The 27,034-nt window shown below is 42.1% G+C and overlaps 1 protein-coding gene across 2 annotated transcripts in view; it reads left to right on the top strand.

The window, feature by feature from the left end:
- LOC106604576 (gamma-aminobutyric acid receptor subunit alpha-2) overlaps positions 1-26,671 on the top strand; it is a 60,056-nt gene extending 33,385 nt beyond the window's left edge. For both annotated transcript variants that reach the window (XM_014199347.3, XM_014199351.3), the window contains 3 exons: positions 924-1,076; positions 11,388-11,590; positions 21,653-26,671. In XM_014199347.3, the coding sequence (XP_014054822.1) occupies positions 924-1,076; positions 11,388-11,590; positions 21,653-21,961 (665 nt within the window). In that variant the 3' untranslated portion in view covers positions 21,962-26,671. The remainder of the gene's footprint in view (positions 1-923; positions 1,077-11,387; positions 11,591-21,652) is intronic.
- The last annotated feature ends 363 nt before the right edge of the window (positions 26,672-27,034 follow it).

Below are 27,034 nucleotides of genomic sequence, written 5' to 3'. Positions count from 1 at the left end.
ACCACGTCTCGCAGATTCTCTCCCCCCATCGACGACAGAGAGACATCAGGGCAGGCATGCAAATTAACCTCCCCATCCACGACAGAGAGACATCAGGGCAGGCATGCAAATTAACCTCCCCCATTTCCCACGTCCCCATGAGGACATTGGCTATTTTAAGCTTAAGGGTTAGATTTAAGGTTAGGGTTACAATTAGGGTTAGAATTAGGGTTAGGGTAAGGAGTTGGTGGTTAGGGCTACAGGATAAGTTTATGTTAAGGTTTAGGGAAAATAGGATTTTGAATGGAAATGTATGTTAGGTCCTCACGAGTATAGAAGACCATAACGTGTGTGTAAAGACAGGAGAGCGAGAGAGCATTAAGACTCCCTGTAAATGGGGTGAAAGCAGGCAATACTGTAAGTGCTCTCAAATAACAGGGAATAATAAATATTTTGGGATTAGGTGGGGAAAATTCCCTCCCTCCAGTCTGCTGAAAAGGAGTTTCCTTCTGCCAAGTTGCAGTATCAAGGTCCTCATAGCAGAATCAAAGCAAATGTGATCTATTTCTCTGTTCTGTTGACACGGGTAAACATCTTTCTCATCTCATCTTGGGTTCTCTTTGAGATATTCTCCCATTACAAGTCATGCATGCTGCTGCGGCATTGGCATAATTGAATATCCTCGTTAGAGGTTTAGTTTTGCATTGCAGTTATACAATGTACAAAGCTTTATTCAATAGGCTTATTGTTTGAACTCTGAAAAGTCCATAGTTTTTTGAACATTGCATATCCAACCCAAAGCATCCACATCCATATTATTATGAATTCACATATGAACTGGTGAAAAAATGAATAGAATCGGATGTAAATAAATAACGCTATCCTTCAAAGAGTGGCACTGTAGTTGAGGCCATATAAATGAATAAAGCACTCTCTCTCTACAGGCGAATACACTGTCATGACGGCACATTTCCATTTGAAGCGGAAGATTGGCTACTTTGTGATCCAGACCTATCTACCATGCATTATGACCGTCATCCTCTCCCAGGTGTCCTTCTGGCTGAACAGAGAGTCCGTGCCAGCTAGGACTGTGTTTGGTGAGTATGGGGCTCCTTATCCGACAGTGATGTTATCCTAGACCAGGTATTCCAAACTGGGGTACGCGTACCCTCAGGGGTATGCGCAATGCCGTCAGGGTACGGCAAATAAAAAAGTGATATATATTTTTATTTTATACATGCATGCATACATACATACATACATACATACATACATACATACATACATACATACATACATACATACATACATACATACATACATACATACATACATACATACAGTTGATGTCGGAAGTTTACATACACTTAGGTTGGAGTCAATAAAACTCGTTTTTCAACTACTCCACAAATTTCTTGTTAACAAACTAAAGTTTTGGAAAGTCTGTTAGGACATCCTACTTTGTGCATGACACAAGTAATTTTTCCAACAATTGTTTACAGACAGATTATTTCACTTATAATTCACTGTATCACAATTCCAGTGGGTCAGAAGTTTACATACACTAAGTTGACTGTGCCTTTGAACAGCTTGGAAAATTCCATAAAAAATAAATAATTCTCTCTACTATTATTTTGACATTTCACATTCTTAAAATAAAGTGGTGATTCTAACTGACCTAAGACAGGGAATTTTTACTAGGATTAAATATCACGAATTGTGAAATACTGAGTTGAAATTTATTTGGCTAAGGAGTATGTACACTTCCAACTTCAACTGTATATATCTTTTTAAAACAGTCCATTTATGTTTTCCAACGGGGCTATACATTTGGGTGAGGTTTTTTTCTCATCTGAGTAGCCTCGTTTCACTGCCAAAAATCAAATGAAACCATCTAGTGTTCAGCGAAATAACAACACAATGTCAAATACAGGCATCCTAGTCAAATAATTAACATCCAACCACATTAACAAGGTGACATAGTGGAGTGGTAACGTGCATGCAAGCAATTGCTCCCGAAACCACTTGGGTACACTGCAGCATCCACCAAGAGGCTCTTGCTGCCAAGGGAATGCCTGACAGCTTGAAAGACGTTTTGGACACTACAGTGAAAATGGATAACTTTGTTAAAGCAAGGTCCCTGAACTCTCGTGTATTTTTTGCACTATGCAATGATATGGGCAGCGACCATGTAATGCTTTTACAACATACAGAAGTGCGCTGGTTATCAAGGGGCAAAGTATTGACAAGTTATTTTAAATTGAGAGACAAGCTTAAAGTTTTCTTTACTGACCATCATTTTCACTTGTCTGACCGCTTGCATGATGATGAGTTTCTCACATGACTGGCCTATCTGGCTGATGTTTATTCTCCCCTGAATGATCTGAATCTAGGATTACAGGGACTCTCCGCAAATATATTCAATGTGCGGGACAAAATTGAGGACATGATTAAGAAGTTGGAGCTCTTCTCTGTCTGCATTAACAAGGACAACACACAGGTCTTTCCATCATTGTATGATTTGTTTGTGTGCAAATGAACTCCAGCTTACGGACAGTGTCAAATGTGGTATAGCGAAGCACCTGACTGACTTGGGTGCGCAATTACAGGTACTTTCATGCCCTGCCTCCAGTCCACTTACCCGATATCTGAACAAGAGAGCCTCATCGAAATTGCAACAAGTGGTTCTGTGAAAATTTAATCAGAAGCCACTGCCAGATTTCTGGATTGGGCTGCGCTCAGAGTATCCTGCCTTGGCAAATTGCGCTGTTAAGACACTGATGCCCTTTGCAACCACGTACCTATGTGAGAGTGGATTCTGGGCCCTCACTAGCATGAAAACTAAATACAGGCACAGACTGTGTGTGGAAAAGGATTTAAGACTGGGACTCCAATACAACCCAACATTGCAGAGTTATGTGCATCCTTTCAAGCACACCCTTCTCATTAACCTGTGGTGAGTTATTCACAATTTTCGATGAACAAATAAGGTTTTATATGTAAAATGGTTAAATAAAGAGAGAAATTATAGATTATTATTATTATTTGTGCCCTGGTCCTATAAGAGCTCTTTGTCACTACCCACGAGCCGGGTTGTGACAAACTCACACTCATTCTTATGTTTAATAAATGTATCATATAGTGTGTGTGTGTGGCAGGCTTACAATGATGGAAAAAAACAACATTTGAGAGTGCGCTGACCCTGGTGCTAGAGGAGGCACGCAGCTGGAGGGTGAATGTTTGAAGGGGTACGGGACTATAAAAAGTTTGGGAACCACTGTCCTAGACGAACCCCTCTGCGTGTCTAACTGCGGTTCAGTGTTTCTCTGTGGTGCCAGGAGCCTTGGGGATGTGCCCTGTGTGTGCGTTAGCCTGTCTTCCAACCCCCTCTGCAGCCCCAATAGCTGTTTGTGTTGCTGTGCAATGAATGAGCAACACTTTAAATGCAATCCTGTGCGACAGCCTGAAAAGCCAAGTGAAGCCAAGTTTTCATTCTTCCGTAGCAAGGTAATTTAATCGAGTGCTAGTGGCCAAGAGGAAGGCTAGCTTAATGGTGTGACCAGTGTCAACAGGACTTGGCCTGTTTACAAAAGGCAGGGGGTTGATTGTAGTCCCTGGGGGAATATAAACTACAAAAATATGCTTTATACACATGGAGACATTTATAAATTGATTTTATTTGATTTACTAAATCAACTAAAGTAAAAAAAGTAACAATAACGAGGCTATATACAGGGAGTACCGGTACCGAGTAAACGTGCGGGGGTACAGGTTAGTCGAGGTAATATGTACATGTAGATAGGGGTAAAGTGACTATGCGTAGATAATAAACAGAAAGTAACAGCACTGTAAAAACAAAGGGGGTGGGGTGTCAATGCAAATAGTCCAGCTGGCCATTTGATTAATTGTTTAGCAGTCTTATTGATTGAGGTAGAAGCTGTTAAGGAGCCTTATGGACCTAGACGTGGCGCTCTGTTACCGCTTACCGTGCGGTAACAGAGAGAGCAGTCTACGACTTGGGTGACTGGAGTCTTTGACAATTTTTTGGGCCTTCCTCTGACACAGCCTAGTATAGAGGTCCTGGATGGCAGGAAGCTTGGTCGCAGTGATGTACTGGGCCGTACGCATTAATGTTTGTAGCGCCTTACCCTTAGTCAGATGCCGAGCAGTTGCCATACCAGGTGATGATACAACCAGTCAGGATGCTCTCGAGGTGCAGCTGTTGAGGATCTGGGGACCCATGCCAACTCCTTTCAGTCTCCTGAGCGGGAATAGGTGTTGTTGTGCCCTCTTCACGACTGTCTTGGTGTTTGGACCATGATAGTTTGTTGGGATGTGGACACCAAAGAACTTTAACTTCTCTAGGGCCAGTGGGACGATTTCGTCCCACCTACGTAACAGCCAGTGAAATCCCGTGGCGCGTTATTCAAATACCTTAGAAATGCTATTACTTCAATTTCTCAAACATATGACTATTTTACACCATTTTAAAGACAAGACTCTCGTTAATCTAACCACACTGTCCGATTTCAAAAACCCAGCCAGAAATAATCAGACACCCATTTTTCAAGCTAGCATATAATGTCACAAAAACCCAGAAGACAGCTAAATGCAGCACTAACCTTTGATGATCTTCATCAGATGACAACCCTAGGACATTATGTTATACAATACATGCATGTTTTGTTCAATCAAGTTCATATTTATATCAAAAACCAGCTTTTTACATTAGCATGTGACGTTCAGAACTAGCATACCCCCCCGCAAACTTCCGGTGAATTTACAAAAAATTTACTAAATTACTCACGATAAACGTTCACAAAAAGCATAACAATTATTTTAAGAATTATAGATACAGAACTCCTCTATGCACTCTATGTCCGATTTTAAAATAGCTTTTCGGTGAAAGCACATTTTGCAATATTCTAAGTAGATAGCCCGGCATCACAGGGCTAGCTATTTAGACACCCAGCAAGTTTAGCCTTCACCAAACTCCGATTTACTATTAGAAAAGTTTGATTACCTTTGGTGTTCTTCGTCAGAATGCACTCCCAGGACTTCTACTTCAATAACAAATGTTGGTTTGGTCCCAAATAATCCATAGTTATATCCAAACAGCGGCGTTTTGTTCGTGCGTTCAAGACACTATCCGAAAGGGTAAAGAAGGGTGACGAGCACGGCGCATTTCGTGACAAAAGAATTCTAAATATTCCATTACCGTACTTCGAAGCATGTCAACCGCTGTTTAAAATCAATTTTTATGCCATTTTTCTCGTAAAAAAGCGATAATATTCCGACCGGGAATCTGCGTTTAGGTAAAAAGACGAAAGAAAATAAAGCACGGGGTCGACTCGTGCACGCGCCTAAGCCCATTGTCCTCTGATCGGCCATTTGCCAAACGCGCAAATGTGTTTCAGCCTGGGGCTGCCTCGATATCATTCAGCTTTTTCCCGTGCTCTGAGAGCCTATGGGAGCCGTAGGAAGTGTCACGTTACAGCAAAGATCCTCAGTCTTCAATAAACAGAGACAAGAAGAACAAGATCTTGTCAGAGAGGGCACTTCCTGTAAAGAATCTTCTCAGGTTTTTGCCTGCCATATGAGTTCTGTTATACTCACAGACACCATTCAAACAGTTTTAGAAACTTTAGGGTGTTTTCTATCCAAAGCCAATAATTACATGCATATTCTAGTTACTGGGCAGGAGTAGTAACCAGATTAAATCAGGTACGTTTTTTATCCGGCCGTGTCAATACTGCCCCCTACCCCCAACAGGTTAAGCTCTCAACCCGCTCCATTAAAGCCCAGTCGATGTGGATGGAGGCGTGTTCGGTCCTCCTTTTCCTGTAATCCATGATCAGCTCCTTTGTCTTTCTCACGCTGAGGGAGAGGTTGTTGTCCTGACACCAAACTGCCAGATCTCTGACCTCCTCCCTATAGGCTGTCTCATCGTTGTCGGTGAGCAGGCCTACCACCATTGTGTCATCAGCAAACTTAATGATGGTGTTGGAGTCGTGCTTGGCCACGCAGTCGTGGGTGAACAGGGAGTACAGTAGGGGACTAAGCATGTCACCCCTGAGGGGCCCAGTGTGGCAGATGTGTTGTTGCCTACCCTTACCACCTGGGGGCGGCCCGTCAGGATGTCCAGAATCCAGTTGCCGAGGGAGTTGTTAGTCCCAGGGTCCTTAGCTTAGTGATGCGCTTCGTGGGCACTATCTGTTGGTGCAGTATGCGAATTGGATTGGGTCTTTGGTTTTCTGGATAATGGTGTAGATGTCATATCACTGCAGAGGTGAATACCATTCACATGATAAACACAGTATATCACATAAAGGAGAAGTACATCACAAAATAGTATGCACCGAAAAACAGCATTCCTGATGTGTTCATGGTAGAAATGGCCCATAGCTGTGTAACCAGATTTAAGGGATCAGGCCACTTCTAGATATGATTGGGTTTTCTCTGAAAAGGAGGAGTTAGTCGGTTTATTATTCTCTGTGTCCCTTTAAGTCTCCTCATTATTTCAGTGCCACAGAGAAGTTGGCAGCGAATGAACGTTGAAGAAAAAACTTGGTTAAAGAAATTCAAAGAACTTATTCTGGACCTTAGTTCTAAAAATACTCTGAGTAAATACAGTCTCATCTCTAATCTGCAGATACTTCCCCCCCCCCCTCCCACTCATTAAAATAAATCTGAGCTAAGCTGAACTTCAGTGGGGATGTTTTCATACAGCCCTCAAATCAAAACATCAGGCGCAAATGTGGCACGAGAAAATCTGAGAAGTCTGCTTATTATTTTGATATATTTTGTGTCATCGATCAATGTCACCATTGACATACAAGGTGCACTGTTCAGGTAGAAGACATCAAATCAAACTTTATTTCCCACATGCTCCAAATACCACAAGTGTAGACTTTACCGTGAAATGCTTACTTACAAGCCCTTAACCAACAGTGCAGTTCAATAAGAATAAAATATTTACCAAGTAGGCTAAAATAATAAAAAGTAACACAAAAAGAACAACAATAAAGACGCTATATACAGGGGCCACCGGTACCAAGTAGTTTACATGGTATTTTACTTACGCCTACAAGAAAACAAATGCACCATATGTTGCAATTAGGAGTGTTAACGTTTAAATATTAAAACGTATAAACAAAATTGGGATCCTTAACGTTAAGAAAAAATCCCTAACTGAAAAACAGAAGGAGGAGCCCAAAGAGCCTGGCTGCTCTTTGGGCTCCTGCACACACAGACAGAACTGGTATGTGACACATAGCATAAAATAATGCACCGTTAACACAACCTATGGTAGCTAACACCACTATCACCAATAGCGACAACAACAGTGTCACATCAAAGTTGACAGGCTCATGGTGCTGAAAGGACAGCGACCCTAATACCTGTGCACTCCATGGTGCTGAAAGAGAGCCCGTTTTGATGACACGCAGAGACAGCAGTCACACACAGCATCAAATAATGTTAAAGAATAAGCAGCCCATTCACTGGAGTAGGCCCCATAAAATCATAACAATACAAAAGCACAACCATTTCATTTCCAAAATGAAATTAACAAACCAGCTATTACTTCCCATTGCAAATATATTTTATCACGTTCATCACACTAACCTGTGCTCTAAAGTTTAATTGCAATAATATTTCAGTCATTATTTTCAAAGAGATATCTCACAACAAGCGAGCTGCAACAAAAATCAGTGCCACTTACCAGATGATCGACATTTGTAAATGAAGTTTGAAAGTTAATCTATAACAAATTAGCAACATCCAACTTGAAGTCCACCTTGAAAAGCTGCTACAGACGCTGTCACCTTTGTCACACTACTACAACACAAGCTAGCTAACGCTGATTATTTTATCATGCGCCCCTTTCTTCTTCAATGTTTTATGGCAGACTATTAGTGTATTGCCGCCACCCACTGTTATTCTGTATTATGAATTCATTACCTCTTGCACTCTCAGTAGTGAGGCCTAGACACATCACTTTAAAAAATAAATGGTCCCACCCATTGCAAGTCAAAATGTGATTGGTTCATTTAGGGCTGTTGCTGTGACTGTATTACCGCCACACCAGCAGTCACAAGTCATGAAGGCAGTCAAATTCCACGTGACTGTTTAGCCACGGTAATTAGGTTTCTCCAAGCTCTGATGCTGCTAATGGTCATTAGTAGCCTACCAAACTTGCTAACTGCCTGGTACCCAGCACTCTATTTTCCCTCTAATCACTCTGACATCAATGCAAATGTATTCGAAAATCTAATCAAACACTTCATGAGAGCCCATGTGCTCATGTTGCGCAACATTTCTATAGGCTATGCAATTGCTTGAGAAAACAGTGATGGCCTCTACTAAAAAGAGGAGGATCCATCAGCTTTCTATAGGCTAGGCCTACTATATTTATTTCTGAACTTTACTAATATTAAGCGCATTGTTTATCTTTAAAACAGGAGTAATAGCCTACCTGGCTGGCATGAAAATAAACCACGGGGAAAAGTGTCCTCAATTAGTTATTTAAGTGCATAGATTACATGTATTCTTCCCCATTGCCCCTGTTTTGAGACAGGAGCATGATAATGGTCCAATCTAAATCAAATCAAATTTGACACATATATTATTTAGAATATGTAAAGACGGGATTAAATCAAGAATAGTCTGATGGGTGACAATATTAGCCTATCACTTTGCAACTTTTTCGAATCATAGTTGCACACCTCATGTAGCCTAGCCCATAGGCCTATAGGTTTTGATAAGGTTTGTATCACAACTTAAGTGGCCAAATAACATCTTAAAATGAATCACACGAATCTGATTTACAAGGGGTGTGGAGCCTAACTGACATACACTACCGAACAAAAGTTTTAGAACACCTACTCATTCAAAGGTTTTTCTTTATTTTACTATTTTCTACATTGTAGAATAATAGTGAAGACATCAAAACTATGAAATAACACATGTGGAATCATGTACAGTAGTAACCAAAAAGTGTTAAACAAATCAAAATACATTTGAGATTCTTTAAATATCCACCCTTTGCCTTGACGACAGCTTCGCACACTCTTGGCATTCTCTCAACCAGCTTCATGAGGTAGTCCACTGGAATGCATTTCAATTAACAGGTGTGCCTTACAAGTGAAGTTGTGGAATTTCTTTCCTTAATGCATTTGAGACAATCAGTTGTGTTGTGACAAGGTAGGGGTGATATACAGAAGATAGCCCTATTTGGTAAGAGACCAAGTCCATATTATGGCAAGAACAGCTCAAATAAGCAAAGACAAACGACAGTCCATCATTACTTTAAAACATGAAGGTCAGTCAAAACGGAAAATTTCAAGAACTTTGAAAGTTTCTTAAAGTACAGTTGCAAAAACCATGAAGTGCTATGATGAAACTGGCTCTCATGAGGACCGCCACAGGAATGGAAGACCCAGAGTTACCTCTGATGCAGAGGATAAGTTTAGAGTTACCAGCCTCAGAAATTGCAGGCCAAATAAATGCTTCAGAGTTCAGTAACAGACATCTCAACATCAACTGTTCAGAGGAGACTGCGTGAATCAGGCCTTCGTGGTCTAATTGCTGCAAAGAAACCACTACTAAAGGACACCAACAGGAAAAAGAGACTTGCTTGAGCCAAGAAACATGAGCAATGGACATTAGAGTGGTGGAAATTTGTCCTTTGGTCTTGATGTCCAAATGTGCGATTTTTGTTCCAGCCGCCGTGTCGTTGTGAGACGTGATGTGGGTGAACGGATGATCTCCGCAAGTGTATTTCCCACCGTAAAGCAAGGAGTGATGGTGTGATGGTGTGGGGGTGCTTTGCTGGTGACCAGTCTGTGATTTATTTAGAAATCAAGGCACACTTAACCAGCATGTATACCACAGCATTCTGCAGCGATACGCCATCACATCTGGATTGTGCATAGTGGGACTATCACTTGTTTTTCAACAGGACAATGACCCACACACCTCCAGGCTGTGTAAGGGCTATTTTACCAAGAAGGAGAGTGATAGAGTGCTGCATCAGATGACCTGGCCTCCACAATCCCCCGACCTCAACCAAATTGAGATGAGTTGGACTGCAGAATGAAGGAAAAGCAATCAACAAGTGCTCAGCATGTGTGGGAACTCCTTCAAGACTATTGGAAAAGCATTCCAGGTGAAGCTGGTTGAGAGAATGCCAAGAGTGTGCAAAGCTGTCATCAAGGCAAAGGGTGGCTATTTGAAGAATCTCAAATATAAAATATATTTGGATTCGTTTAACACTTTTTTGGTTACTACATGATTCCACATGTGTTGTTTCATAGTTTTGATGTCTTCAATATTATTCTACAATGAAGAAAATAGTAAAAATAAAGGAAAACCCTTGAATGAGTAGGTAGTGTATGTGACCAATACAATTTGATTTGAATTTGATATTACATGGATTTGTTAGACTTTTGAACATGTGTGGAAGCCAGGTGATGCTAAATGTGTTTGTTAATTAACGAACGGTCAATTACCGTGAGACCGACCGTTATTTGCTTGACAATCACCGGCTGATTAAATTTTGTGACCGCCACAGCCCTATGTTCATTCCACTATCACTCCAAAATTATGCTTTAATACAATAGTAAAGCTGTCCAGCTTCTGAAGACCTAGCCAATGGCTGGCTGAGCGGGCTCAATGTTTCTACCCAGATACCACTAAAGAATATCCTGATTGGATAATTGTTTCTATTCAGTATTAACCCTTCTCTTTCTAACACAAACTGAAGAAATTAAATCAGAAAATTATTACAATTATTGTAAATATGAAATGGAAATTAAAATGTTTTTTATATTTTATTTATACATTTTTATAAATCCTTAGGCCTTCAAGGACCTGATGGTTCCCCGCTGATCAAACCAAGAAAAGCTATTTAACATTAGCTAGGCTAATTGAGTCTACATAACTTTAACTGTCCACTTTCTCCCCTTCCAAATCCTACAGTAAATAACAACAACACCATTCAGATTATTAAATCGCAGCCTACCTGTTGGCTCTTGGTGTTGTAGCCTGTCCTTTTAATCCCATCTTCCATTGAATAGATGGGAAATAAAAAGATTTGCCTAGATATCTCCTTATAACTTCAAGTTGTGCCCCAGGCTTTTCCTGTAACACTGGAGCATCCTAAATGTCATCTTGCTTTTATGTTACAGTAAAGCATATGTTGGTACATGTTCAGTTATGCATTCTCCTAAATGACATAAAACAGTAACATTTCACTTTATGTTGTGTCATTACTATACACCTACACTACTTTGCTAACCCGAATGTAATTATTTGGCTGTACATGGTATCTGTTGATAAGGTACTTAAATAATTGAATGATAATCAAAGGAAACTGACCAAGCTGAAACTGTTTGCTGTTCCCCCAGGTGTAACCACTGTCCTGACAATGACCACCCTGAGTATAAGTGCTCGTAACTCCCTCCCTAAGGTGGCCTACGCCACGGCCATGGACTGGTTCATCGCTGTCTGCTACGCCTTTGTCTTCTCTGCCCTTATTGAGTTTGCCACCGTCAACTACTTCACAAAGCGCAGCTGGGCCTGGGATGGGAAGAGCATTGTGAATGACAAGGTAATGGAAGCATAACCCCCTCCGATGGCCTAAAAGGCAGCATTTTCAGAGATAGTATATGGTGATCTGTTTGTTTTGAAGGTGGCCAACCATTTCCATATGATTTTAAACCCGAGGTCCTTTGCATGTGTTGTGTTTGCATCAGCATTCAGGTCATTTCCTGTTCGACAGCCACAGGCAATGCTGTACCTGGAAGACCATCTGCATACGTATGAATGTATACATACAATGCCTTCAGAATGTATTTACATCCCGTGACTTTTTCCAAGTTGTTGTGTTACACTGGCCTACACACCATATCCCATAATGTCAAAGTGGAATTATATATATTTTTTTTTTGAAAAGTCAATATGTATTCAACCCCTTTGTTATGGCAAACCTAAATAAGATCACGAGTGAAAGTAAAAAATGTGCTTAACAAGTCACATAAGTTGCATGGACTCTGTGTGCAATAATAGTGTTTAACATGATTTTTGAATGGCTACCTCATCTCTATCCCACACCATCATCTGTCAGGTCCCTCAGTCAAATAGTGAACCTATTGGTAAAAAATAAGAATATCCCTTTGAGCACAGTGAAGTTGTTAATTATACTTTGGATGGTGTTTCAATACACCCAGTCACTACAAAGATACAGGTGTCCTTCCTAACTCTGTTGCCGGAGTGGATGGAAACCTCTCAGGGATTTCACCATGAGGTCAGTGGTGACTTTAAGACAGTTACAGAGTTTGGTGGCTGTGATAGGAGAAAACTGAGTATGGATCAATAACACTGTAGTTACTCTACAAAACTTAACTAATTGACAGAGTGAAAAGAAGGAAGCCTGTACAGAATAAAAATTAGATTCTAAAACATGCATCCTGTTTTCAACAAGGCGCTGAGGTAATACTGAGGGGGAAAAAATTGCCATAGCAATTCACTTTTTGTCCTTAATACAAAGTGTTATATTAGGGGAAAATCCAATACAACACACGACTGAGTACCACTCTCCATATTTTCAAGCACAGTGGTGGCTGCATCATTAGTTATGAGTATGCTTCTAATCGTTAAGGACTGGGGAGTTTTTTCAGGATAAAAGAAGAAATGGAATTGAGCTAAGCACAGGCAACATTCAAGGGGAAAACCTTGTTCAGTCTGCTTTCCACCAGACACTGGGTGATTAATTCACTTTTCTGCAGGACAATAACCTAAAACACAAGGCCAAATCTACACTGGAGTTGCTTACCAAGAAGACAGTGAATTTTCCTGAGTGGTTGAGTTACAGTTTGACTTAAATCTAATTGAAAATCTATGGCAAAACCTGTAAATGGTTGTCTAGCGATGATCAACAACCAATTTGACAGAGCTTGAAGAATTTTGAAAAGAATAAACGGCAGATGTTGCCAAATCCAGGTGTGGAGAGCTCTTACAGACTTACCCAGGAAGACTGACAGCTGTAATTTACATTTACATTTTAGTCATTTAGCAGACGCTCTTATCCAGAGCGACTTACAGTAGTAAATGCATACATTTCATACATTTTTTTTTTTCTGTGCTGGCCCCCCGTGGGAATCGAACCCACAACCCTGGTGTTGCAAACACCATGCTCTACCAACTGAGCTACAGGGAAGGCTGATCACTGCCAAAGGTTCTTCTACAAAGTATTGAATCAGTGGTGTGAATACTTGCAGTAACAGTCAAAAGTTTGGACACACCTCATTCAAGGGTATTTCTTTATTTGTACTATGTTCTACATTGTAAAATAATAGTGAAGACATCAAAACTATGAAATAACACACATGGAATCATGTAGAAAACAAAAAAAGTGTTAAATCAAAATATACACTGCTCAAAAAAATAAAGGGAACACTAAAATAACACATCCTAGATCTGAATGAATGAAATAATCTTATTAAATACTTTTATCTTTACATAGTTGAATGTGCTGACAACAAAATCACACAAAAATAATCAATGGAAATCCAATTTATCAACCCATGGAGGTCTGGATTTGGAGTCACACTCAAAATTAAAGTGGAAAACCACACTACAGGCTGATCCAACTTTGATGTAATGTCCTTAAAGCAAGTCAAAATGAGGCTCAGTAGTGTGTGTGGCCTCCACGTGCCTGTATGACCTCCCTACAACGCCTGGACATGCTCCTGATGAGGTGGCGGATGGTCTCCTGAGGGATCTCCTCCCAGACCTGGACTAAAGCATCCGCCAACTCCTGGACAGTCTGTGGTGCAACGTGGCGTTGGTGGATGGAGCGAGACATGATGTCCCAGATGTGCTCAATTGGATTCAGGTCTGGGGAACGGGCGGGCCAGTCCATAGCATCAATGTCTTCCTCTTGCAGGAACTGCTGACACACTCCAGCCACATGAGGTCTAGCATTGTCTTGCATTAGGAGGAACCCAGGGCCAACCGCACCAGCATATGGTCTCACAAGGGGTCTGAGGATCTCATCTCGGTACCTAATGGCAGTCAGGCTACCTCTGGCGAGCACGTGGAGGGCTGTGCGGCCCCACAAAGAAATGCCACCCCACACCATGACTGACCCACCGCCAAACCGGTCATGCTGGAGGATGTTGCAGGCAGCAGAACGTTCTCCACGGCGTCTCCAGACTGTCACATGTGCTCAGTGTGAACCTGCTTTCATCTGTGAAGAGCACAGGGCGCCAGTGGCGAATTTGCCAATCTTGGTGTTCTCTGGCAAATGCCAAACGTCCTGCACGGTGTTGGGCTGTAAGCACAACCCCCACCTGTGGACGTCGGGCCCTCATACCAGCCTCATGGAGTCTGTTTCTGACCGTTTGAGCAGACACATGCATATTTGTGGCCTGCTGGAGGTCATTTTGCAGGGCTCTGGCAGTGCTCCTCCTTGCACAAAGGCGGAGGTAGCGGTCCTGCTGCTGGGTTGTTGCCCTCCTACGGCCTCCTCCATGTCTCCTTATGTACTGGCCTGTCTCCTGGTAGCGCCTCCATGCTCTGGACACTACGCTGACAGACACAGCAAACCTTCTTGCCACAGTTCGCATTGATGTGCCATCCTGGATGAGCTGCACTACCTGAGCCACTTGTGTGGGTTGTAGACTCCGTCTCATGCTACCACTAGAGTGAAAGCACCGCCAGCATTCAAAAGTGACCAAAACATCAGCCAGGAAGCATAGGAACTGAGAAGTGGTCTGTGGTTACTACCTGCAGAACCACTCCTTTATTGGGGGTGTCTTGCTAATTGCCTATAATTTCCACATGTTGTCTATTCCATTTGCACAACAGCATGTGAAATTTATTGTCAATCAGTGTTGCTTCCTAAGTGGACAGTTTGATTTCACAGAAGTGTGATTGACTTGGAGTTACATTGTGTTGTTTAAGTGTTCCCTTTATTTTTTTGAGCAGTATATTTTACATTTGAGATTCTTCAAAGTAGCCATCCTTTGCCTTGATGACAGCTTTGCACACTCTTGGCATTCTCTCAACCAGCTTTTATTACCAGGTAAGTTGACTGAGAACACATGCTCATTTACAGCAACAACCTGGGGAATAGTTACAGGGGAGAGGAGGGGGATGAATGAGCCAATTGTAAGCTGGGGATGATTAGGTGACCATGATGATATGAGGGACAGCTTGGGAATTTAGCCAGGACACCAGGGTTTACACCCCTACTCTTACAATAAGTGCCATGGGATCTTTAATGACCTCAGAGAGTCAGGACACCCATTTAACGTCCCAGCCGAAAGACAGCACCCTACACGGCAGTGGGGCATTGGGATATATTTTAGACCAGAGGAAAGAGTGCCTCCTACTGGCCCTCCAACACCACTTCCAGCTGCATCTGGTCTCCCATCCAGGGACTGACCAGGACCAACCCTGCTTGGCTTCAGAAGCAAGCCAGTAGTGGGATGCAGGGTGGTAGGCTGCTGGCATGAGGTAGTCACCTGGAATGCATTTCAATTAGCAGGTGTGCCTTGTTAAAAGTGAATTTGTGGAATTTCTTCCCTTCTTAATGCGTTTGAGCCAATCAGTTGTGTTGTGACAAGGTAGGGGGGGGTATACAGAAGATAGCCCTATTTGGTAAAAGACCAAGTCCATATTAAGGCAAGAACAGCTCAAATAAGCAAGAGAAACGAAAGTCCATCATTACTTTAAGACATGAAGGTCAGTCAATCCGGAACATTTCAAGAACTTTGAACGTTTCTTGAAGTGCAGTCACAAAAATCATAAAGCGCTATGATGAACCTGGCTCTCATGAGGACCGCCACAGGAAAGGAAGCCCCAGAGTTACCTCTCCTGCAGAGGATACGTTCATTAGAGTTACCAGCCTCAGAAATTGCATCCCAAATAAATGCTTCACAGAGTTCAAGTAACAGACACATCTCAACATCAGCTCTTCAGAGGAGACTGCGTGAATCAGGCCTTCATGGTCGAATTGCTGAAAAGAAACCACTACTAAAGGACACCAATAAGAAGAGACTTGCTTGGGCCAAGAAACACAAGCAATGGACATTAGACTGGTGGAAATCTGTCCTTTGGTTCTGATGAGTCCAAATTTGAGATTTTTTATTCCAACCGCCGTGTCTTTGTGAGACGCAGAGTAGGTGAACGGACGATCTCTGCATGTGTGGTTCCCACCATGAAGCATGGAGGAGGAGGTGTGATGGTGTGGGGTTGCCTTGCAGATGACACTGTCTGTGATTTATTTAGAATTCAAGGCACACTTAACCAGCATGGCTACCACAGCATTCTGCAGCGATACGCCATCCCATCTAGTTTGCACATATTTTACTTAAATGTTCAGAGAGGGGAGAGTAAATTGGTACCCCATGAAGCATAGCCAGGATAAATGGGTTAATATTCAGGGATGGCGACCCCATGAAGCAAAGCCAGGATAACTGAGTTGAGATGAAAGAAAATAACTAAAAGGAGAGGGAAACGGTGAAAGAGCCATAGAGTGATAAGGGCTCTTTCTGTGTCGGGAGATACGTTTGAAGTGAATAAGACTTTGATGGGGAAAAGACACTTTGCACCTTGTTAATCAGTTAGTGACAACAACAAAAAAACATAAAAGCTGAGGTGGAAAGGTTTCAACCCATCCTTCAGAATGTATTTATTCATTTTCAAAAAAGCATATACATGTAACTGCCAGGGATACAAACAATATTGAAAGCAGGTGCTTCCACACAGGTGTGGTTTCTGAACTTCACTGAACAAAAATATACTGCTCAAAAAAATAAAGGGAACACTTAAACAACACATCCTAGATCTGAATGAAAGAAATAATCTTATTAAATACTTTTTTATTTACATAGTTGAATGTGCTGACAACAAAATCACACAAAAATAATCAATGGAAATCCAATTTATCAACCCATGGAGGTCTGGATTTGGAGTCACACTCAAAATTAAAGTGGAAAACCACACTACAGGCTGATCCAACTTTGATGTAATGTCCTTAAAACAAGTCAAAATGAGGCTAAGTAGTGTGTGTGGCCTCCACGTGCCTCTATGACCTCCCTACAACGCCTGGGCATGCTCCTGATGAGGTGGCGGATGGTCTCCTGAGGGATCTCCTCCTAGACCTGGACTAAAGCATCCGCCAACTCCTGGACAGTCTGTGGTGCAACGTGGCGTTGGTGGATGGAGCGAGACATGATGTCCCAGATGTGCTCAATTGGATTCAGGTCTGGGGAACGGGCGGGCCAGTCCATAGCATCAATGCCTTCCTCTTACAGGAACTGCTGACACACTCCAGCCACATGAGGTCTAGCATTGTCTTGCATTAGGAGGAACCCAGGGCCAACCGCACCAGCATATGGTCTCACAAGGGGTCTGAGGATCTCATCTCGGTACCTAATGGCAGTCAGGCTACCTCTGGCGAGCACATGGAGGGCTGTGCGGCCCCCCAAAGAAATGTCACCCCACACCATGACTGACCCACCGCCAAACCGGTCATGCTGGAGGATGTTGCAGGCAGCAGAACGTTCTCCACGGCGTCTCCAGACTCTGTCACGTCTGTCACGTGCTCAGTGTGAACTTGCTTTCATCTGTGAAGAGCACAGGGCGCCAGTGGCGAATTTGCCAATCTTGGTGTTCTCTGGCAAATGCTAAACGTCCTGCACGGTGTTGGGCTGTAAGCACAACCCCCACCTGTGGACGTCGGGCCCTCATACAACCCTCATGGAGTCTGTTTCTGACCGTTTGAGCAGACATGCACATTTGTGGCCTGCTGGAGGTCATTTTGCAGGGCTCTGGCAGTGCTTCTCCTGCTCCTCCTTGCACAAAGGCGGAGGTAGCGGTCCTGCTGCTGGGTTGTTGCCCTCCTACGGCCTCCTCCATGTCTCCTGATGTACTGGCCTGTCTCCTGGTAGTGCCTCCATGCTCTGGACACTACGCTGACAGACACAGCAAACCTTCTTGCCACAGCTCGCATTGATGTGTCATCCTGGATGAGCTGCACTACCTGAGCCCCTTGTGTGGGTTGTAGACTCCGTCTCATGCTACCACTAGAGTGAAAGCACCGCCAGCATTCAAAAGTGACCAAAACATCAGCCAGGAAGCATAGGCACTGAGAAGTGGTCTGTGGTCCCCACCTGCCGAACCACTCCTTTATTGGGGGTGTCTTGCTAATTGCCTATAATTTCCACCTGTTGTCTATTCCATTTGCACAACAGCATGTGATATTTATTGTCAATCAGTGTTGCTTCTTAAGTGGACAGTTTGATTTCACAGAAGTGTGATTGACTTGGAGTTACATTGTGTTGTTTATGTGTTCCCTTTATTTTTTTGAGCAGTGTATAAAAATGCAACATGCATCAATTAGTTACAAAACTGAGTTACAGTTCATATAAGGAAATAAGTCAATTGTAATAAATGTTATGAATTTCACATGACTGGGAATACAGATAGGTATATGTGACCAACAGATGCATAAAACAAAAACAAGTTAGGGGCGTCAATATCTGGTTTGCCTAATTTGCCTCATGCAGCACGACACATCTCCTTCGCATAGAGTTTATCAGACTGTTGATTGTGGCCTGTGGAATGTTGTCCCACTCCTCTTCAATTTCTGTGCGAAGTAGCTGGATATTGGCGGGAACTGGAACACACTGTCGTACACGTTGATCCAGAGCGTCCCAGACATGCTCAATGGGTGACATGTCTGGTGAGTATGCAGGCCATGGAAGAACTGGGACATTTTCAGCTTCCAGGAATTGTGTACAGATCCTTTTGACATGGGGCCGTGCATTATCATGCTAAAACATGAGGTGATGGCGGCAGATGAATGGCACGACAATTGGCCTCAGGATCTCGTCACGTATCTCTGTGCATTCAAATTGCTATTGATAAAATGCAATTTTGTTTGTTGTCCATAGCTTATGCCTGCCCATACCATACCACCACTGCCACCATGGACACTGTTCACAACGTTGACATCAGCAAACCACTCAACGCCATACACACTATCTGCCATCTGCACGGTACAGTTGAAACCGGGATTCATCCATGAAGAGCACACTTCTCCAGCGTGCCAGTGGCCATCAAAGGTGAGCATTTGCCTACTGAAGTCGGTTACGATGTCGAACTGCAGTCAGTTCAAGACCCTGGTGAGGTCGACGAGCACACGGATGAGTTTCCCTGAGAAGGTTACTGACAGTTTGCAGAAATTCTTTGGTTGTGCAAACTCACAGTTTCATCAGCTGTCTGGAGGCTGGTCTAAGACGTTTCCAGGGGAGAAGCAGCTGGATGTGGAGGTCCTAGGCTGGCGTGGTTACATATGGTCTGCAGTTGTGAGTAGGGCTCTGGAGGTCACGGAATTTAGTCAGCCTGTGATTGACAAGCAAATAACTGTCGGCTCTACGGTAATTGACCGTTAATTAACATAAACACATTTAGCATCTCCTGGCTTCCACAGTGCCAACAAGCCACTGATGCTGACCTTTGGAACATCTACATTTTAAAAAGTATAATAAATCCATGTAATATAGCCTACACCTTCACAATAAATCCCTTATTTATTTTAGACATGTCTAAAGAAGCATGATATGAAGAAAATGTAGTCTATTTCAGAAGAACAGAATAGCATACTCTGAGTTGGCCTTATGTTAGGTCCTGATCTGGCTACGCCAAATGGCTGTGGGCTACACTAGTTCATTAAGCAGACAAGATTTGCTTAGAATTCCATGGCATTATTTTATAGTATGAAGAATACAATTGAACAAAGCTGAATAAAATAGAAAGGATATTTTCTCCAAACGATTTGAGGTAGTGCGCACATGCTGCTATTCTGTGTTGAGCGGTTAACAAAGAAATAGGTATTCCTATATACTAAGCTTTGAGTTGTAACTTTAGTTGTGATACAAACCTTATTAAAACATATAGGCCTATGGGCTAGGCTACATAAGGTGTACATCTATGATTAGAATGTTTAAAAAATATATATATTTTCTTATGCTGGGCATCATTCACAAGTGATAATATATAATTCCCAAGTGATAGGCTAATATCACCCATCAGACTATTCTTGAGTGCTGAGTGCCAGGCAGTTATCAAGTTTGGTAGGCTACTAATGACCATCAGCAGCATCAGAGCTTGGAGAAACCTAATTACGTGAAGATATAGGCGGTCACGAGTCATGAAGGCATTCATATTCATGTGGAATTTGACTGCCTTCATGACTCGTGACCGCCCGTGTGGCGGTAATACAGTCACCTCAACAGCCCTTGTTGTGAGGCCGGTTGGACATATTGCCAAATTCTCTAAAACTATGTTGGAGGCGGCTTATGGTAGAGAAATTAACATTAAATGATCTGGCAACAGCTCTGGTGGATATTCCTGCAGTCAGCATGCCAATTGCACGCTCACTCAACTTGAGACATCTGTGGCATTGTGTTAAGTGAAACTGGACATTTTAGAGTGGTCTTTTATTGTTCCCAGCATAAAATGCTCCGGTGTAATGGTCAGCTTCTTGATATGCCACACATGTCAGTTGGATGGATTATCTTGGCAAAGGAGAAATGCTCCTTATGTAAAAGAAATTGTGAAAAATAAGCTTTTTGTGCATTTGGAACATTTCTGGCATCTTATTTCAGCTCATGAAACATGGGCCCAAAACTTGACATGGTGCGTTGATATTTTTGTTCAGCATAATGAAGCAAAAAACATCCCATCATGCTTAGGGTCATGTATAAAAATGCTGTGCAGGCCATAATTTTTTGGGGCTATGCCCCATAGGATGACAATGCCCCCATCCACAAGGCACGAGTGGTCACAGGAAGGTTTGATGAGCATGAAAACAATATAAACCATATGCCATAGCCGTCTGTCACCAGATCTCAACCCAATTGAACACTTATGGGAGATTCTGGAGCAGCGCCTGAGTCAAAACACCAAATTATGGAATTTCTCGTGATAGAATGGTGTGGCATCCCTCCAATAGAGTTCCAGATACTTGTAGAATCTACTGTATGTCAAGGTGTATTGAAGCTGTTCTGGCTCGTGTTGGCTCAATGCCTTATTAAGACACCTTATGTTGGCGTTTCCTTTATTTTGGCAGTTACCTGTAGTATATTTAAATATAGTGGATACTGCAGGGCTCCTTCAAAGTAATAAAAGGAAATTAAAATGCACTGTGGCTTTTGCCCATAGAATCACTAACTATTTCCCACCGAACAACAGTATGACCGCTGAATTCACTTGGAAATGACAGTGGCTAGGACGGTAGAATGGAAAGCAGCATTACCTCTGTAACTAAGGAAATAGGGAATATATAAAATACTCATTCTCACCTCGCAAACATGTGTAAATTGTAAATAGCCAAGTGAATGAATGACAGAGTGAGCGGTGACAGTAATTTGTGTTGACAGTGTGGTGCCTGACAGCATATCGGAGGCCCGGCTAACCTTCATTTTACCACTTCTCTGCATTTAGATTGATGCACTATCCTATCCCAGATCCCATTCATTATTATCACAGACCCTCCCCTGGGTGCATTCATCATCCAGGACTGTCAGGAACACATGCTGGCCGGAAGTGACAGGTCCGTCTGACGACTGCTAGCTACTAACTTTGGCTCCTTCCACAGAAAAAAGAGAAGGCCTCCGCCATGAAGAAGAACAACGCGTACGCCGTGGCAGTGGCCAACTATGCGCCCAACATCACCAAGGACTCTGGGTTGTCCACCATCGCCAAGGGCGGCGCCGCTGACCCCAACATGGCGGTTGGCAAGGTGGGTGGCAAAACGGACCCAAAGAAGACTTTCAATAGTGTGAGCAAAATCGATAGGATTTCAAGGATTATGTTCCCAGTCCTGTTTAGCAGCTTTAATTTAGTCTACTGGGCCACATACCTAAACAGAGAACCGCATATAAAGGATATGGTGCCCTCAACCTAGAGGTCTCTCCCTCCTGCATTGTAATATAACCAAATTACGGAACTAAAATACTTACCAAATACGACCAGTATCTGCTAACTCTTGTTTTGTTGGTACAAGACAGACAAGCCCTGGATTGCTTTTTCTCCCTCTCTGTCCTGTTTTTTCTACACCACATTCTGCAGTGCTTTTGGAAAGAACTGCTTTTGTAAATATAGATGTATTTATAGTCATGACTTGTGTGTTTGGTTATGTAAATCAGTGAACAATACATTTATTTTATCTTATGGTTTTATTGACCAGTGATGTTTACATATTTGAAAAGTCTACGAAAGGAACCTTGAGATGTTTATTTGCAGAATCGAGAGATTTAAGTCAAAACGTTTTTTTTAAATATTTTTTTTATATTTCTTATGTTAACTTTTTTGTGGGCTAACAATTTAATATTTCTCATTAACCAGTGATTTCTCAATTATGGTATGAAGTTATCTTTTTCTATACAAGCCAATGCAAAAAAAGAGTAATCTTTTTTTTGAATGCTTTTGTTGTATTGCAATGTAACTTATTATTGTTAAAGAAAATATCAACATAAGCAAAACAAACCATACTGTGTAATAATGTTTCAAGTTGATTATTATAAAAAAAATACATATATATGTACATACTACGTTGAAGGCAGGTGCCATTTTCCTCACACAAAACAGCACTGAACTGCGCAAAAGAAAGACCACAAGAAATACTGCAGCATGATAATCTGCTGTGCGGTTTATTTTGTAACCTTTCGTCTATGATATACATGTATTGGATAAGGCGTTATTATGTACCAGAGCATGACAATGCGTTACACACACACACATTTACACGCTACTCAATCACTAGCAAGAGTTACCAAAACTCAGAATGATAGATTTTTACCTTGTCAGCTCAGGGATTTGATCTAGCAACCTTTCGGTTACTGGCCCAATGCTCTAACCACTAGGCTACCTGCCGCCCCGTATTGAGCACCTAGAACTGAATGCTAACTTGATAAGCTTCTGTAACTTATTTTGTCATGAAAAACATATAGGTGAACTAACTGTTTTGAATCAGGGGTTGGAACCAAAATTCCATTCTGCTAGCAACAAGTCATTATGCTGAAAACAAAACTCTTTAAAAACAAATTATGTAAAAAGTCGCCCTGCAAAGACATGCTAAACTTTGGGAATATTGATTTTTTTAAGCACTCTAGTGCAGTGTTTTACAGCATTGCAACCATATGAAAAAAATACATAGATCATTTGATGTATTTTCTGTCAATTATTTTGTTATTTATAACAGGATTTATTATGAAAGTTTGCTCAAATACTGCTATGTTGAAAACAATGTACAGTAACAGTCAAAAGTTTGGACAACCTACTCATTCCAGTGTTTTTCATTATTCTGACTATTTTCTGCATTGTAGATATAACATATGGAATCATGTAGTAACTAACAAAAAGTGTTAAACAAATCAAAATATTCTTATATTCTTCAAAGTAGCCACCCTTTGCATTGATGACAGCTTTGCACACTCTTGGCATTCTCTCAACCATCTTCTTGAGGTAGTCACCTGGAATGCATTTCAATTAACAGGTGTGCCTTGTTAAAAGTGAATTTGTGGAATTTCTTACCTTAATGCGTTTGAGCCAATCAGTTGTGTTGTGACAAGGTGGGGGGGGGGGGGGGGGGGGTATACAGAAGATGGCCCTATTTGGTAAAAGACCAAGTCCATATTATGGCAAGAACAGCTCAAATAAGCAAAGAGAAACATCAGTCCATCATTACTTTCAGACATGAAGGTCAGTCAATCCGGAACGTTTCAAGAATTTTGAAAGTTTCTTCAAGTGCAGTTGCAAAAATCATTTAAGCTCAATGATAAAACTGGCTATCATGAGGTCCGCCACAGGAAAGGAAGACCCAGAGTTACCGCTGCTGCAGAGGATATGTTCATTAGATTTACCAGCCTCAGAAATTGCAGCCCAAATAAATGCTTCACAGAGTTCAAGTAACAGACACATCTGAGGAGACTGCGTGAATCAGGTCTTCATGGTCGATTTGCTGCAAAGAAACCACTACTAAAGGACACCAATAAGAAGAAGAGACTTGCTTGGGCCAAGAAACATGAGCAATGGACATTAGACCGGTGGAAATCTGTTCTTCGGTCTGATGAGTCCAAATGTGAGATTTTTGGTTCCAGCCGCCGTGTCTTTGTGAGACGCAGAGTATGTGAACGGATGACCTCTGCATGTTTGCTTCCCACCATGAAGCATGGAGGAGGAGGTGTGATGGTGCAGCGATACACCATCCCATCTGGTGTGCGCTTAGTGGGACTATCATTTGTTTATCAACAGGACAATGACCCAACACACCTCCAGGCTGTGTAAGGGCTATTTGACCAAGGAGAGTGATGGAGTGCTACATCAGATGACCTGGCCTCCACAATCACCTGACCTCAACACAATTGAGATGGTTTGGGATGAGTTGGACCGCAGAGTGAAGGAAAAGCAGCCAACCAGTGCTCAGCATATGTGGAAACTCCTTCAAGACTATTGGAAAAGGATTGCAGGTGAAGCTTGTTGAGAGAATGCCAAAAGTGTGCAAAGCTGTCATCAAGGCAAAGGGTGGCTACTTCGAGGAATCTAAAATCTAAAATATATTTGGATTTGTTTAACACTTTTTTTGGTTACTACATGATTCCATGTGTGTTATTTCATAGTTTTGATGTCTAAAATAAATACAACCTTGAATGAGTAGGTGTCCAAACTTTCGACTGATACTGTACATTTAAAATAAATGCAATTTTAATAACATGTATATGAGTATGTTAATGTCATTACCCAATAGTCTGTAAAAAAAAAAAAGGAAAAAAAAGTGGTCTTGTGTGGGCAAATGGTTTAATACCGTGCATTCGGAAAGCATTAAGACCCCTTCACTTTTTCCACATTTTGTTACGTTACAGCCCTATTCTAAAATGGATTAAATACATTTATTCCTCATCAATCTACACACACTACCCATAATGACAAAGTGAAAACAGTTTTTAGAATGTTTTTAGAATGTTTTTGCAAATAAAAAAACAGAAACCTTTATTTTCATAATTATTCAGACCCTTTGCAATGAGCCTCGAAATTGAGATCAGTTGCATCCTGTTTCCATTGATCATCCTTGAGATGTTTCTACAACTTGATTGGAGTCCTACTGTTGTCAAATCAATTGATTGGACATGATTTGGAAAGTCACACACCTGTCTATGTAAGGTCCCACAGTTTACAGTTCATGTCAGAACAAATGGGTCGAAGGAATTGTCTGTAGAGGTCCGAGACAGTATTGTGTTGAGGTACAGATCTGGAGAAGGGTACCAAATATTTCTGCAGCTTTGAAGGTCTAAAAACACAGTGGCCTCCATCATTCTTAAATGGAAGAAGTTTGGAACCACCAAGACTCTTCCTAAAGCTGGCCTCCCGGCCAAACTGAGCATTCGGGGGAGAAGGGCCTTGGTCAGGGAGGTGACCAAGTACCTGATGGTCACTCTGACAGAGCTCCAGAGTTCTTCTGTGGAGATGGGAGAACCTTCCAGAAGGATAACTATCTCTGCAGCACTCCACCAATCAGGCCTTTATGGTAGAGTGGCCAGATTCTAGGCACTCCTCAGTAAAAGGCACATGACAGCACGCTTTGAGTTTGCCATAAGGCACCTAAAGACTCTCAGACCATGAGAAACAAGATTCTCTGGTCTGATGAAACCAAGATTGAACACTTTGCCCTGAATGCTAAGTATCACGTCTGGAGGAAGCCTGGCGCCATCCCTACGGTGAAGCATGGTTGTGGTAGCATCATGCTGTGGGGAAGTTTTTCAGAGGCAGGGACCGGGAGACTAGTCAGGATTGAGGGCAATGTGAACAGAGCAAAGTACAGAGATCCTTGATGAAAACCTGCTCCAGAGCACTCAGGACCTCAGACTGGGCCAAATATTCACCTTCCAACAGGACAACGACCCTAATCACACAGCCAAGACAACGCAGGAGTGGCTTTGGGACAAGTCTCTGAATGACCTTGAGTGGCCCAGCCAGAGCCCAGACTTGAACCCGATCGAACATCTCTGGAGAGACCTGAAAATAGCTGTGCAGCAACGCTCCCCATCCAACCTGACAGAGCTTGAGAGCATCTGCAAAGAATGGGAGAAACTCCCCAAATACAGGTGTGCCAAGCTTGTAGTGTCATACCCAAGAGGACTTGAGGCTGTAATCGCTGCCAAAGGTGCTTCAACAAAGTACTGAGTAAAGGGTCTGAATTCTTATTTAAATGTGATCAGTCGTTTATTTTTATACATTTGCAAAAGAAAATCTAAACATGTTTTTGCTTTGTAATTATGGTCTATTGAGTGTCGATTGATTAAATCGTCTGAATGCACTGTACTTAGTGGTGCTGGACCCTTCCACCCATTCCATTAACAGCAGTGCAATACACATATTGGACTGTAGAGAAAAACTTGACTACCTGTCTTAGCTAAAGTGGGGTGGAAAATTCTCGGTAGGGTCTCTACTAAACAAATATGGTTAGTTTTGGAGGTGGACTGTGTCGTACAGACTGTAGCTGGCTTTTTACTCTCCCCCTACGTAGCCCCCAATACAATACACTGTATATGAAATACATATTGGATTGTAGAGAGAACTTTATTACCTGTCTCAAATAAACTGAGGTGGCAAACACTCAGTAGCGTCTCTACTAGTTTTTGAGGGGGACTGTGTCCCTCGCTGTTTCTGGCTTTTTATTTTACGGCCTGTTGCTGGTGTTTTTTACAGCCTGTTGCTAGTGATTTTACGGCCTGTTTCTGGCGTTTTTTACAGCCTGTTGCGAACGTTTTTTTGTAGGACTGAAAAAATTATAATAATGGTTATTTTCCGTAACATTATAGATTACTTTCGTTCCCGGTTCTGTTTCTGTTCCTCTAAATGTTTTGTTATTTTCCGCCTTTGTTCCCTGAACCAGTTCCAACCCCTGCTTTGTATGAAGTGGAATCAATGCAATGCATTGTTTGATGACTACAATGGTGCTACCTTCTTCTAAATCCTCAGA

This window comes from Salmo salar, chromosome 05 (genome assembly GCF_965601325.2).
Source record: "Salmo salar chromosome 05, fSalSal1, whole genome shotgun sequence".
Taxonomy (NCBI): Eukaryota; Metazoa; Chordata; class Actinopteri; order Salmoniformes; family Salmonidae; genus Salmo; species Salmo salar.
The sequence above is the reverse complement of the archived record's forward strand: the minus strand, read 5'-3'. Positions and strand labels throughout refer to the sequence as shown.